At 55.2% G+C, this 12734-nt stretch overlaps 2 protein-coding genes across 8 annotated transcripts in view; one reads left to right on the forward strand and one right to left on the reverse strand.

Moving 5' to 3' along the window:
- The window catches only part of RNF123 (ring finger protein 123), a 32229-nt gene that overhangs the window by 17707 nt on the left and 1788 nt on the right, over window positions 1-12734 (forward strand). For 6 of the 7 annotated variants that reach the window (XM_060110653.1, XM_060110654.1, XM_060110652.1 and 3 more), the window contains 10 exons: window positions 341-448; window positions 5772-5949; window positions 6871-6945; window positions 7101-7188; window positions 7277-7364; window positions 7453-7537; window positions 8901-9040; window positions 9144-9332; window positions 9424-9499; window positions 9736-9820. In XM_060110653.1, coding sequence (XP_059966636.1) covers window positions 341-448; window positions 5772-5949; window positions 6871-6945; window positions 7101-7188; window positions 7277-7364; window positions 7453-7537; window positions 8901-9040; window positions 9144-9332; window positions 9424-9499; window positions 9736-9820 — 1112 coding nt within the window. Of the gene's footprint in view, window positions 1-340; window positions 449-5771; window positions 5950-6870; window positions 6946-7100; window positions 7189-7276; window positions 7365-7452; window positions 7538-8900; window positions 9041-9143; window positions 9333-9423; window positions 9500-9735; window positions 9821-9921; window positions 10244-12734 lie in introns of those variants that run through there. The other variant, XM_060110656.1, reaches the window with a different exon arrangement.
- Window positions 10212-12733, reverse strand: AMIGO3 (adhesion molecule with Ig like domain 3). Its single transcript, XM_060110657.1, has one exon. The coding sequence runs from the start codon at window positions 12717-12719 to the stop codon at window positions 11193-11195; it is 1527 nt and encodes a 508-aa protein (XP_059966640.1). The 5' UTR covers window positions 12720-12733; the 3' UTR covers window positions 10212-11192.

Below are 12734 nucleotides of genomic sequence, written 5' to 3' on the forward strand. Positions count from 1 at the left end.
CCCTGGCTCCCACCTGTCCACAGAACCCTGTGCTTGTCCAGGGCAAAAGCAGCTGCCGGAGCTGCAGTTCTAGCATGGAGTCTCTGGGGTGTCCCAGCCAGGGGCTCATCTCACATGCCCTCAGCTGCGTCTCACTTCCACATTCTGAGGGGCAGCTGAGGCCCTGTCTTGCTCAGGCTCACCAGCAGGTCAGAGGCTGAGGAGGGTTTTGAAGAGTGGAGCTGCGTCCGCCCAACCCTTTGCCTGCCCTGGACACCAGTGGGGCCCCTGCTAGGCTGCATGGGTCTGGGCACGGGGCCATGTCCTGATTGTCCTCTCCTCCCTTCTCCTTGGCTGGCAGAGGAAGGACATCCTTGCAGAGTTGACGAAGAGCCAGAAGGTTTTCTCAGAAAAGCTGGATCACCTAAGTCGCCGTCTTGCCTGGGTCCATGCCACCGTCTACTCCCAGGTGAGCGGTGTGGCCTAGGCCAGCAGCTGCTGCCCTCCCCAAGCCCCCGGACTAGTCACTGATTGGGCAGGGTTGTGCCAGCCCCTCAGTGCTCCCTGCCCTCCTGGGCCTCTGGCACGCACGTGCCCCCTCCCCGCTCCTCATCCTCCCTCCTCCCACCTAGTGCCACATCCCCTGAACTTTTCATGCCCCATGAACTTAAGTAGATGCCATTTGTAGACCCCACTTCCCCACGCAGCTCATAACCCTCCATTCAAGGAACAGCCTGTCTCTACCTGCCTCCCACTCTCCGCTGCCCCTTCTCCTCTCTCAGCACGTCAGGGGCTCTGTGACCTCTCCCAAGCCTCACCCTGCATCTGCATCTGCTTCTCTCTGACTCCCCTCCCACTCGAGGCCACTGGCTTGTTCCCTTCTCACTCATTCACTCACTCGTTCATTTATTAACATGCCCAGAGCCTGGAGGATGCCAGGTGCCATCCTGACACTGCGGACACTCAGTAGTGAACCAGAAAGCTGAGTCCCTGTCCTCCCAGGGTAGACGGACAGACGGTGCACTCCCTCAGAGACCATATTTTGACCCCCGCCACCCCAGGCCCCGGACCCGCTGCACTTGTTTTATCTCCCCACCTGCCCTGGCATCTCCCCCTTCACAAGTGAGTGCCTTGGGATGCTCCCTAGGTGCCCATGTAGGGCATCTGTTCACCTTCTTGGGCGTGCCCCTCCCCCATCACTGGGTGATCAAGGCCCTTGGTATCCCTGTCTCTACTGCTCTTTCTTCTGGTGACTCCTCCCCAACCCAAACCACCTCTGCCTTTTACCCCTCTGTTCTCTCTTGCCACAGACCACCTTGCTCCAGCCCCACAAAGATGGTCACTGTCATCCCACCACCAGGATTTCATGCCTGTCCACCTCCCTAGGCGATCTTGCCACCCCCTCCCACACTGTCTTCTTAGGAACCTCACCCTCCCATCTTTGTACCTTTTAAAATTGTGATAAAATATACACAACATAAAGTTTACCATCTTAACCATTTTAAAAAGTTGCGGTAAAATACAATATGTAACTTATCATCTTAATCATTTTAAATGTATAGTTCAGCAGTGTTAAGTATATTTACTGCTGTGCAACCAGTCTCCAGAACTCTTTTCATCTCCCCAAACTGAAACTTATATCCACTAATTCCCATTCCCCCCTTCACCTCAGTCCCTGACAACCACTGTTCTGCTTTCTGTCTCTGTGAATTTGACTACTCTAGTACCTCATATAAGTGGAATTTTTGTCACTGGCTTATTTCACCTAGCATAATGGTCTCATGGTTCATCTATGTTGTAGCATGTGTCAGGATTTCTTTCCTTTTTAAGGCTGAATAATATTCCATTGTGTGTATATACCACATTTTATTTATCCGTTAATCTATCTATGGACATTTGAGTTGCTTCCACCTTTTGGCTATTGTGAATAATGCAGCTACGAACATGGGTGTGCAAATACCTTTTCAAGATCCTGTTTTTTAATTCTTTTGGGTATATACCCAGAAGCAAAATTGCTGGATCATATAGTAATTCTATTTTTAATTTTTTTGAGAAACTGCCATATTGTTTTTCATAGTGGTTGCACTATTCCCACTAGCAGGGCACAGTGTTCTGATTTCTGCCTATCCTTGCCCACACTTGTTTCTCATAATTTTTTTTATTAATAGTAATCCTAATCTGTGTGAAGTGGTATCTCATCGTGGTTTTGATTTGCATTTCCCTAGTGATTAGTGATGTTGAGCATCTTTTCATGTAATTATTGTCCATTTGTATATCCTTCTTTGGTGAAATGTCTATTCAGTCCTTTTGCCCATTTTTAAATCAGATTGTTTTTCTGTTTTTGATTTGTAGGAGTTCTTTATACATTCTGGGTATCAACCCTTTAGCAGATTATGATTTATAAATATTTTCTCCCATTTGGTCTTTTGATTGTGTCCTTTGCTGCACATTTTTTAATTTTGATGAAGTCTAATTTATCAATTTTTTTCTTTTCTTGCCTGTGCTTTTGTTGTGATATCCAAGAAATCATTATCAAATCCAAGGTTGTGAAGGTTTTCCACTATGTTTTCTTCTAAGAGTTTTTACCTCTTAAGTTTAGGTCTGTGACCCATTTTAAGTTAATTTTTATATATGATGTGAGATAATGGTCCAACTTCATTCTTTTGTATGTGGATATCCAGTGTTCCCAGCACCATTTATTGAAAAGACTGTCCTTTCCCCATTGAATGGTTTTGGCACCCTTGTCAAAAATCATTTGACCATATATGTGAGGGTTTGGGGATGGGGGGCTCTCTATTCCATTGGTCTGTATGTCTATGTTTATGCCAGTACCATACTGTTGGTTTTTTTTAAATTTTATTTTATTATTTTTGACTGCGTTGGGTCTTGGTTGCTGCGTGTGGGCGGCATGTGGGATCTTCCTGGACCAGGACTCGAACCCATGTCCCCTGCATTGGCAGGCGGACTCTCAACCACTGCACCACCAGGGAAGCCCTACCATACTGTTTTGATTATTGTAGCTTTGCAATAAGTTTTGCAATCAGGAAGTGTGAGATCTGCAGCTTTGTTCTATTTCAAGATTGTTTTGGCTATTTGGGGTCCCTTGAGATTCGATAGGAATTTTAGAATAGTTTTTTCTATTTCTGAAAAAAAAAATCCATTGGGACTTTTATAGGAATTGCATTAAAACTATAGATTGCTTTGGATGGTATTGACATCTGACAATATTAAGTCTTCCAGTCCATGAACATGGGATGTCTTTCCATTTGTTTGTACCTTTTAAAATTTCTTTGAGCGACATTTCGTAGTTTTCAGTGTTTATAGTGTTTCACTTCCTTGGTTAAATTTACACCTGTTTAATTAATTTTTTTTTTTTTTTTTTTTTTTTTTTTGTGGTATGCGGGCCTCCCACTGTTGTGGCCTCCCCCGTTGCGGAGCACAGGCTCCGGACGCGCAGGCTCAGCGGCCATGGCTCACGGGCCCAGCCGCTCCGCGGCATATGGGATCCTCCCAGACCGGGGCACGAACCCGTATCCCCTGCATCGGCAGGCGGACTCTCAACCACTTGCGCCACCAGGGAGGCCCTGTTTAATTAATTTTGATTCTAATGTAAATAGAATTATTTTCTCGATTTCCTTTTTGGATTGTTCCTTGCTTGTGTATAGAAACACAATTGATTTTTTTTTTTTTTTTTTTTTTTTGCGGTATGCGGGCCTCTCACTGTTGTGGCCTCCCCCGTTGCGGAGCACAGGCTCCGGACGCGCAGGCTCAGCGGCCATGGCTCACGGGCCCAGCCGCTCTGCGGCATATGGGATCCTCCCAGACCGGGGCACGAACCCGCATCCCCTGCATCGGCAGGCGGACTCTCAACCACTTGCGCCACCAGGGAGGCCCCACAATTGATTTTTGTGTGTCGATTTTGTATCCTGCAAATTTCCTGAACTCGTTTATTAATTCTAATAGTTTTTTGGTGGAATCTTTAGGGTTTTCTACATATAAGATCATGTCATCTGCAAACAGATAACTTTACTCTCTCCTTTCTTTTTTAAAAATTTATTTATTTATTTATTTATTTATTTGGCTCTGCCGGGTCTTAGTTGCCGCATGCAAGATCTTCATTGCGGCATGTAGGATCTTTAGTTGGAGCATGCAGACTCTTAGTTGTGGCATGCATGTGGGATCTAGTTCCTTGACCAGGGATCGAACCCAGGCCCCCTGCATTGGGAGCGTGGAGTCTTAACCAGCGGACTACCAGGGAAGTCCCATACTCCCTCCTTTCTAACGTAGATGACTTTTACTTCTTTTTCTGGCCTAATTCTGGCTAGAACTCCCAATACTATGTTGAACAGAAGTGGCAAAAGCAGACACCTTGTCTTGTTCTTGATCTTAGGGGAAAGCCTGTCGTTCTTTCACCATTGAGTATGATGTGAGCTATGGACTTTTCATAATACAGCCTTTATTATGTTGAACTGCCTTTTTTTTCTTCTACATTTGCAATGCTTACCCTCTTGCCTCCTGCTCATTCAGCTTCTCCCATTAGTAAAGGAAAAATCCTGTGATGCCTTTCCCTCACTGTACATCTGCTTACACTGCCGCTCTCTCCTTCCTTCTCTGTGTCTTGGCTTCCTCATCTTCCCTTCACTCTTTGCCCATATCAGGCTCCTCCACTTTTCTGAAATAGTCTTGCAAGGTGTCTACTGAGCTCCCCCGTCTCCCTTTGTGAACACATCTCCTCTCCCATTACAGTGGCCCCCTTGGCCGCATCAGTGCCATTGCCATCCTCTCCTCAGACTCGGTCTTCTCTGGCCTTCAGTGACGCCAGCTCCTGTAGGCCTCCCTGTCCGTGTGTACTCCCAGGCCCAGGCCCACCCTCTGACTTCTTGCTTACATCTTCTCGGGCTCTCAGGTTTGAGAGCACATCAGAGAGCTGGTGGAAAGTGCAACTGCTCCGGCTCCACTCCAGGAGATGTGGTGCTATGGGTCTGGACTGGGGCCTAGGGCCTCACTCTGGTTGGTGACCCCTCTTGGCCCCTTTTGTGGGATAGACTATCTGGAAACCATACTGTGGGGAACTGGGCCCTTGGCAGGTTTTGTCTGCTTTCCGTGGCCTCTGTTCCACCAGCAGTCACGCTGCCTTTGACTTTCACACCACCTTCTCCTCTGAGCTCCAGATCCATTTTCTACCTGCCTCCTTAACACCACCTCTTTGGGGGCATCGCTGGGCACCTCATGCTCCACATGTCCTAAGCCACATCCCCTCTGCCCTTCACCAGGCCTGCTTCTCCCCCAGGACTTCCAGCCTCCATGGAGGCTCCCACCATGCACAGAAATGTGGGCCCTGTTCTTGTTGCGACCATTCCCTTGCCCTCACAGCCAATCGGTGCATCCGCATGCCTGGCCATCCAGTCCCTTTGCTGTCTTGGGCCTAGCCAAGGCTGTAGCTTCCTCACTGCCTTGTCCCCACTTGTCCCTGCAGCCCCTTCTGCTCTGGGCAGTGTTCCAACACAGGCTTCTGGTCACATTGCACCCTCTCGCTTAACACCTTCTGTACCTTAAAAAATTGCAGCCCAGGATTCTGGTCGGGGTTGTACTGCTGCCCTATCCAGGCTGGTGGCCTGTCTTGCCTGCCCAGTACAGTGCTTGATTGCTCCTACCTGAGCCACTGCTCCCACTTCCTGGAATCCAGTTCTCATGTCACGTTCCTGGGAGGCCTTTCCTAATCTCCAGACCGGGCCACACCCCTGTGACCCCTCCCGTGAACAGCCCAGCAACACCCTGTGTGCCTCCCACAGGAGAAGATGCAGGACATCTACTGGCTGCTGCGTGTCTGCCTGCGGACCATCGAGCATGGCGACCGCACAGGTCCTCTCTTTGCCTTCATGCCCGAATTCTACCTGAGTGTGGCCATCAACAGCTACAGTGCTCTCAAGAATTACTTTGGCCCTGTGCACAGCATGGAGGAGCTCCCAGGTGATGGGGCCACTCAGGCTGGGAGGGGACAGAAAAGGGGGCCTCTGGACTGAGCCCTAGGAGCCCTGTTCTGAGCCCTCGTGGCCCAGCAGCACACATCCCACGTGGGGAGGAGGTGAGGCTCTGCCCAGCATCACACAAGCATTTGCAAAAGTCCCACATGGTGGAGAGCCCTGTCCTAGTACCAGCAGCCATAGGACCAACAGCTCCTCCCAGGTGTTAGGAGGGAAACAGACGAAATGGAGTACAGGGTGTGGGGATCACCCCCATCCCACCCACCCCGCCCCCCCCACCCCGCCCTGGCTTTCACTTCCTTCTTGGTTCTTCTGTGGCCCAGGAGCCGGCTGGCCTCTTACCCTGCTGCCCTGGCGCTGGCCATGGGGTGTGCCATCCCATGCAGGGGCAGAGTGGCTTGTCTTTGCAGATCACAGCAAGGAGTAGGGGGGCCCTGCTGGTGGCCACATAGGAGTCTGGGCTTCTTGCAGACCACTGATTCCAGGCTGGGCTTGGCAGTTTATGTCTGGACTAGGCTGTGGGCTTTTAGGCTCCTGGCCTGTCCCCTTGCCCTGCCCTAGGCCTCAGTGCAGGCTTTGTCCTCAGAGGTGGAGCTGTGGGTACCCAGGGGGCTGATTGCTGAGCCCTCCAGTGTGTGTGCTGAGATGGGTTTGAGCCCAGGCAGGACTCTTTGTCAGGACCTATCCTCCTGCTGGGACCCACCCAACGCCCACAATGAGTCTGTGCCTTTGCCTCTCGCCAACTGTTAGTGAATGCCCTGCCTAAAGTCCCCAGATGTCAGCTTGGGCCCAGACTAGCCCTTGGAGCTAGCTTTGGAGCCCACTACCCAAGCCCACCCACCAAGGGGTGTGCCTGCCTCTGGAGTCCACACTCCTGATCAGCTCATCCTACTACCCAACCCTGCAGGCTATGAAGAGACCCTGACCCGTCTGGCTGCCATCCTTGCCAAACACTTTGCCGACACACGCATCGTGGGCACTGGTGAGGTCCCTGACAGAGGGCTGGGGGAGATGGGGAGAGACGGGATGGCACCTCTGGCTGGCTATTTTCTGCGCACAATGCCGGCCAGGTGGGTATGAGGCATGGGCACCAGGGCTCATGCCAGGCACCTGCTGAGGCATGGCCTGTCCCAGCAGATATCCGTGACTCACTGATGCAGGCCCTGGCCAGCTACGTGTGCTACCCAAACTCCCTGCGGGCCGTGGAGCGGATCCCTGAGGAGCAGTGAGTGGGGGCCCGGGGACGGGGGGCACGCACTCTGCCCTGCACAGCACTAGCCTCACCCCGTGCCCACCACCCGTTGCCCTCACAGGCGTATCGCCATGGTGAGGAGTCTCCTGGCTCCCTATGAGCAGCGACCCTGGGCCCAGACCAACTGGATCCTGGTGCGGCTCTGGAGGGTAAGCCTGGCTGGAGAGGAGGTGGCTATGGCTGGCTGGAGGGAGGGGTTGCCCTGCCCCACTGACCCCCCGCCAACTCCACCCCCAGGGCTGTGGGTTCGGGTACCGCTATACACGGCTGCCACACCTGCTGAAAACCAAACCCGAGGATGCCAATTTGCCCAGCCTCCAGAGTGAGTATCCAGGTTTGGCAGGCGGGGGCCCTCACCCGCTGCTCTTGGGTTCTCGCAGACTTTCCCACTTCTTCCAGCCTCAGTCCTGGACTCATGTTGGGCCCCAAACCCCCTGTGTATCCCCTGGGGTTTCCATTTCCCTGCTTCCTCCCAGTCTAAGGACACTCTGGTCCTCTTGAGTCTTGCTTTCCAGTCCCATGTGTGCCCTTTGGTCCTGAACGGTCTGCATGTGTCACAGTGAAAAGGGGCAGCATCTTCCCAGGCTGCTGGCAGCTTATGCAAAGTGAGGACCCTATCCCTTGCCCTCTGAACCAGCTCCCTGACCTCCAGCCTTGTCCCAGCACCATGTCCTTCTGCCCCTTTACTTTCACTAGCTGGTGCCAGACCCTGGATACCTGAGTCAAGGCAGGGGCACAGACTAGGGGTTGGCCAGGGCCCCAAAGGGTGTCCATGGGGCTTCCTGGAGGAAGTGGCCTTTGGTTGGGAGCAAAGTCTGCATTTTCTGTCCTGGGCATATGGTCCAGCAAAGCCCTGTGAGCCTGAGGACCTTCACTGGGCCCAGCCCAGGGTCTTGGGCTGTCTTGCTTGCAGAATCTGCCTGCCACATGCTGTACTGACCCCACACAGTGGCTCTCTTTAGCCCACGTGGTATGTTTCTGCCCTCGTGGGAGTGTTTGGGCCTAAAGGGGTCCCCAGAGGCCAAGTTCCTTGTGCAGAGTCACACAGCAAGCCCTTGCCAGTTGCCTTGGTCCTGCCTCCAGGGTGGACCTGAGCTGCAAGTGGAAAGCAGCAGTGGGGCCAGATATGCATCCTGCTGCTGTAGGAACTATCGATTTGCAGAGGGGGGAGGCATGCCTAGCCCAGTGTGGCTGAGGGCTCTGGTTACTGCTGCCTGTCAGCCCAGACTTGGCACCCACCACCTCAGCCGTATGCTAAGGCCAGGCCAAGGGCAGCAGAGGACAGTGGAGGATGGCAGGGCTCAGAGGAGGCTCTTGGGAGAAATGGCCTTGATACGAGTGAAGAGGGGTCTAGGTTGCCCTTTCTAGGTCTAGCCCTTGCTGAAGGGCATGTGACTGAGAACTTTCTGGGGATCAGGCTGGGGCTTGGGGGCGGTTCTAGAACTGGGGGTGGGGGAGGCATTGGGAACAACTGCAGCCTATGGTTGGCCCAGCAGAGGGAGGGGACAGATTTAGCCCTGACCCCCAGGCAGCACTGCACCCTGTCCCCCTGCCTTCAAGACCTGAGTGTTCCCAGGGAGCTGTCTTTCTGCCCTTACACCAATGGCCTGTGAGTGAGGACAGAGGCAGACGGGCAGGGGCCGCTGACTGGAGTCCTGATGATGCCCCCCCCGACGTCCCCGCAGAGCCCTGCCCCTCCACCCTGCTGCAGCAGCACATGGCAGACCTGTTGCGGGAGGGTCCTGAAGTGGCACCCAGCTTCCTCAACAGCGTCCTCAACCAGCTCAACTGGGCCTTCTCTGAGTTTATCGGCATGATCCAGGAGGTGGGTCACGGAGGGACCTTGTGGGCCAGGGGGTTGCAGGGGATGAGGCACGATCTGCGGTGTGGCCAGACCACTGACTGCTGTCCACACATTGGTGGCTCAGATCCAGCAGGCTGCTGAACGCCTGGAGCGGAACTTTGTGGACAGCCGGCAGCTCAAGGTATGTGCCACCTGCTTTGACCTCTCGGTCAGCCTGCTGCGCGTCTTGGAGATGACCATCACGCTGGTGCCTGAGATATTCCTCGACTGGGCCCAGCCTACCTCTGAGATGCTTCTGCGGCGTCTCGCACAGGTGTGTCCATCTGGGCAAGGGTGGTTGGGACCCTGGGGACACCCCAGTGGTGTGAGCCCACCCATCCACCAACGGGCTCCTGCCCTCACAGCTGCTGAACCAGGTGCTGAACCGGGTGACAGCTGAGAGGAACCTGTTTGACCGCGTGGTCACCCTGCGGCTGCCTGGTGAGGACCTAGAAGCCCTGTACCCAACACACCACAGGCCTTGGTTCCTCTGCCAGGAGCAGTGCTGCCTGATTCTACATTCTGCACCGGGACAGCCTGGCTTGGCACCCCCAACCTAGCTCAGCCTTCTGTGGGGAGGGTGGTGGGAAGTGTGAATGATAATGATGTCAGCTGGGCAGGGATGGAGCCCCTGCAGTGGGAGCACTTGGATAGCTCATCCCCTTCCTTCCCTTTAGGCCTGGAAAGTGTGGACCACTACCCTATTCTGGTGGCAGTGACAGGCATCCTGGTACGACTCCTGGTGCACGGCCCAGCCTCAGGGTGAGTGTTAGGGGCTGGGGTCACCTGTGCGGGCTGGGCTTGTCTGATGGGGAGGGGGCTGGGCAGGGCCTTCCAAAGCTCATCTCTCACATGGACTTCAGCGTCAGGTCTGGAGCTGGAAGGAAGGTAGTGAGGTGTGAACTGAGTAGGTGGTGGCGGCGGCGGCGGCGGCAGCAGCAGCAGCAGCAGCAGCAGCAGCAGCAGCTCAAAGTAGGAGAATCCAGGAGCTCAGCAGAGCAGGGTGCCCTGGCCCACGGGCAGAGCCACTGGCTGTGGCTGTGCCTCAGGCAGGGGCAGGGGAACTAAGAGTGTGCTAAGGGCGGGGTGCCACCCTGCGATATCCAGGGACGCACTGCTGGGGTTAAGAGCTGAGCACACATACTGCCACCTGTGTCTGTGAAGGCTCCGACGACGAGCATGTACTACCTTTATTAAGAAATTCCATGATAGCTGGATCCAGGACACTTGTTGGCCCCCCAGCTCAGCCCTCACTCAGGAGGGGTTTCCAGTCCCCGCTTCCCTGCCTCCCTGCAGTGGGAGTGGTGAGATGCATATGAAGCCAGGGCACTGCTTCAGCCATTAGGCTGATACCAGTGCCAGCCCTTAAGAGGATTCTACCCTTGGGAGACAGCAAGTTCTGGCTCAGCCCTCCCATCTTATCCACGCTCAGCAGGCTTTTTACTGCTGAAAAGCTGGGGGAACAGGCCACTGGTGCCCCTTACCATTGTCTTGCGAGCCCATGGGAGAGGCTCTGCCCTCAGAGTGGCCTGCGGTGCCCCTGGAGGTCTCTTGAGGAGCCTTGCCTGCTGGTTGCCTTCTCACCAGACTGCATGGACTCGTGAAGCTTCAAATAGCTTGAATGTTGGTGCGTGGGGAGTCGCATTTCACCAGAGGGAGGACTTGTAATTCCTCTTTCCACCCTCGGGTTGCGGACTCAGTCTTCCTTTGAAGTCCTCCTTCTTTTCCCCTGTGGGCCACTCCCGTCCCCTTGGGAAGCAGAAGGTGGTCATGCTTCAATTCTTCACCACCACTCTCCTTGATGGCCGCCTTAGCCCCTGTGGGTGAACCTGGGGCTCTAATGCAAGAGCTCTTCCAGATGGTCCTTGGTTCCAATCCTCATGTGGGCACAGGTAGGCCCTGCTAGGTCCTGGGATGTTTTGGTCCTGTGCTGCTGGGGAGAAGCAGGAGAGAGTTGGGGACTTCAGCCCCTCTACCAGTGAGTGGTGTTGCTGTGCTTTATGTCGAGGCCCACACAGGAGTCTGGAGGACCAAGCCCAGTGCTTCCCACCAGCATCTGGCAGTTCTCTGGGCAGCAGCACGGAGCAGGGCAAGCAGCGGGCAGGCAGTGGCCTCGGTGGGGCCCCTGGGCAGCCTAGGTCATCACCAGACCCTCAGAGCCTGTGGAGCTGGCAGACTCAGAGCCAGCCTTGAGCCGCAGGCCCATGGGATTGTGGAGATCAAAGTCTTCAGCTACCGCTAGCTGCACACGACCATTGAGGCTTCTCCTGCCAGGTTCCAGAAAGACCACGTGCTTGTGGACACTGGCCTTGCGTCTCGGTGCGTCGGGCGGCGTGGTGCTGAGCACTGAGGACTGTGCGCTCAGCTCCTGGAGTGGGCTGGGTGTTCGGGGCCAGCGGCGGCAGCGGCAGGTGCGATGGTAGCAGCTGCGGCAGCCGGGGCAGGGTGGCACGAACAGGTAGAGCAGCACGAGCACCAGGCCCACGGCGCAGCCCAGCAGCGTGGTGAAGCCCGTGTTGAAAGTGTCAGGCTCAGGGTGTGGAAAGTGCACACTCACGTTGTACTCGTGTGTCTGGTTGTGATGCAGGTGGGGTCCAGTAGCCAGGCACACGAAGACACCCTCGTGCCATGGCTGCACGTTGCTGATGGCCAGGCTGCCATCAGCCCGCACTGCGATGCTGCCATTGCGAGATCCTGGAGCCACAAGCAGCTCCTGCTGCGGTGAGACCCAGGCAATGCGCACGGCTGGGGCGCTGGTGTTGCAGTGTAGCCTCAGGGACTGCCCCACCTGCACATGCAGCTGTTCTTCAGGCTGCTCTAGGCCCCGAGCCAGGGCAGCTGAGCAGTTCTCAAAGACACGGCTGTGCTCAAAGAAGCGCACGCGGGAGGTGGGTACCTTGAAGGCCAGGCATGTGTACTCACCGGCGAAGTCGCTCACAGCACTGAGCCCCCGCTGGTGCCAGTGCTGCAGCAGGTGGTAGAGACGGCAGTCACAGGGTAATGGGTTGTTGTGCAAGTAAAGGCCGTTCTTGAGAAAGGCTGGCAGGGAAGCCAGGTCAGGTACAGGGATGCGTCCTAGGTGGTTGGAGGAGAGATCCAGAGTACGTAGGTGGGTCGTGCCCAGGCCGTGCAGGTGATTGAACGAGAAGGACGCAAGTTCATTGCAGCCCAGGTAGAGACGACTGAGCGTGCCCAGGCCGTGAAAGGCCTGCTCGTCTAAGTGCGCCAGGCGGTTATTGAACAAAAGCAGCATCTTGAGCTCCCCCAGGCCGTCGAGGTCGTGGCGGCCGAGGGCTCGCAGGGCGTTAGATGATAAATCGAGCAGCCGCAGGCCGCTGGCATTGGTGAAAACTCCCGGACCTAGCGCATCCAGCTCGTTGTGATTTAAATGCAGGGCGCGGAGCCGGGAGAGGGGCGCCAACCAGCCGGGGCGCAGGCGCTGCAGCGCATTGTGGCTCAGGTCGAGGTCTGCAGCTGCAGCTGGTAACGCGCCCGGCACATCCTGCAGCCCCAGGCCGGCGCAGCTCAGGAAGTCGGCTGCACAGACACATTTGTAGGGACAGTTATGAGGCGCAGGGGACAGGAAGCCCTCGGAGTCCAGGGTGCTCAATCCGACGCGCAGCATGCACAGCAGTGTGCCCTGCAGCACCAGCCGGGCCATGGCGGCGGCTGCCAG

This window comes from Mesoplodon densirostris, chromosome 10, assembly GCF_025265405.1.
Source record: "Mesoplodon densirostris isolate mMesDen1 chromosome 10, mMesDen1 primary haplotype, whole genome shotgun sequence".
In the NCBI taxonomy this organism is placed as follows: Eukaryota; Metazoa; Chordata; class Mammalia; order Artiodactyla; family Ziphiidae; genus Mesoplodon; species Mesoplodon densirostris.

Bases quoted from the DNA above. Each gene is read 5' to 3' on its own strand.
- AMIGO3 (XM_060110657.1), bottom strand. From the start codon at position 12,719: ATGGCCCGGCTGGTGCTGCAGGGCACACTGCTGTGCATGCTGCGCGTC.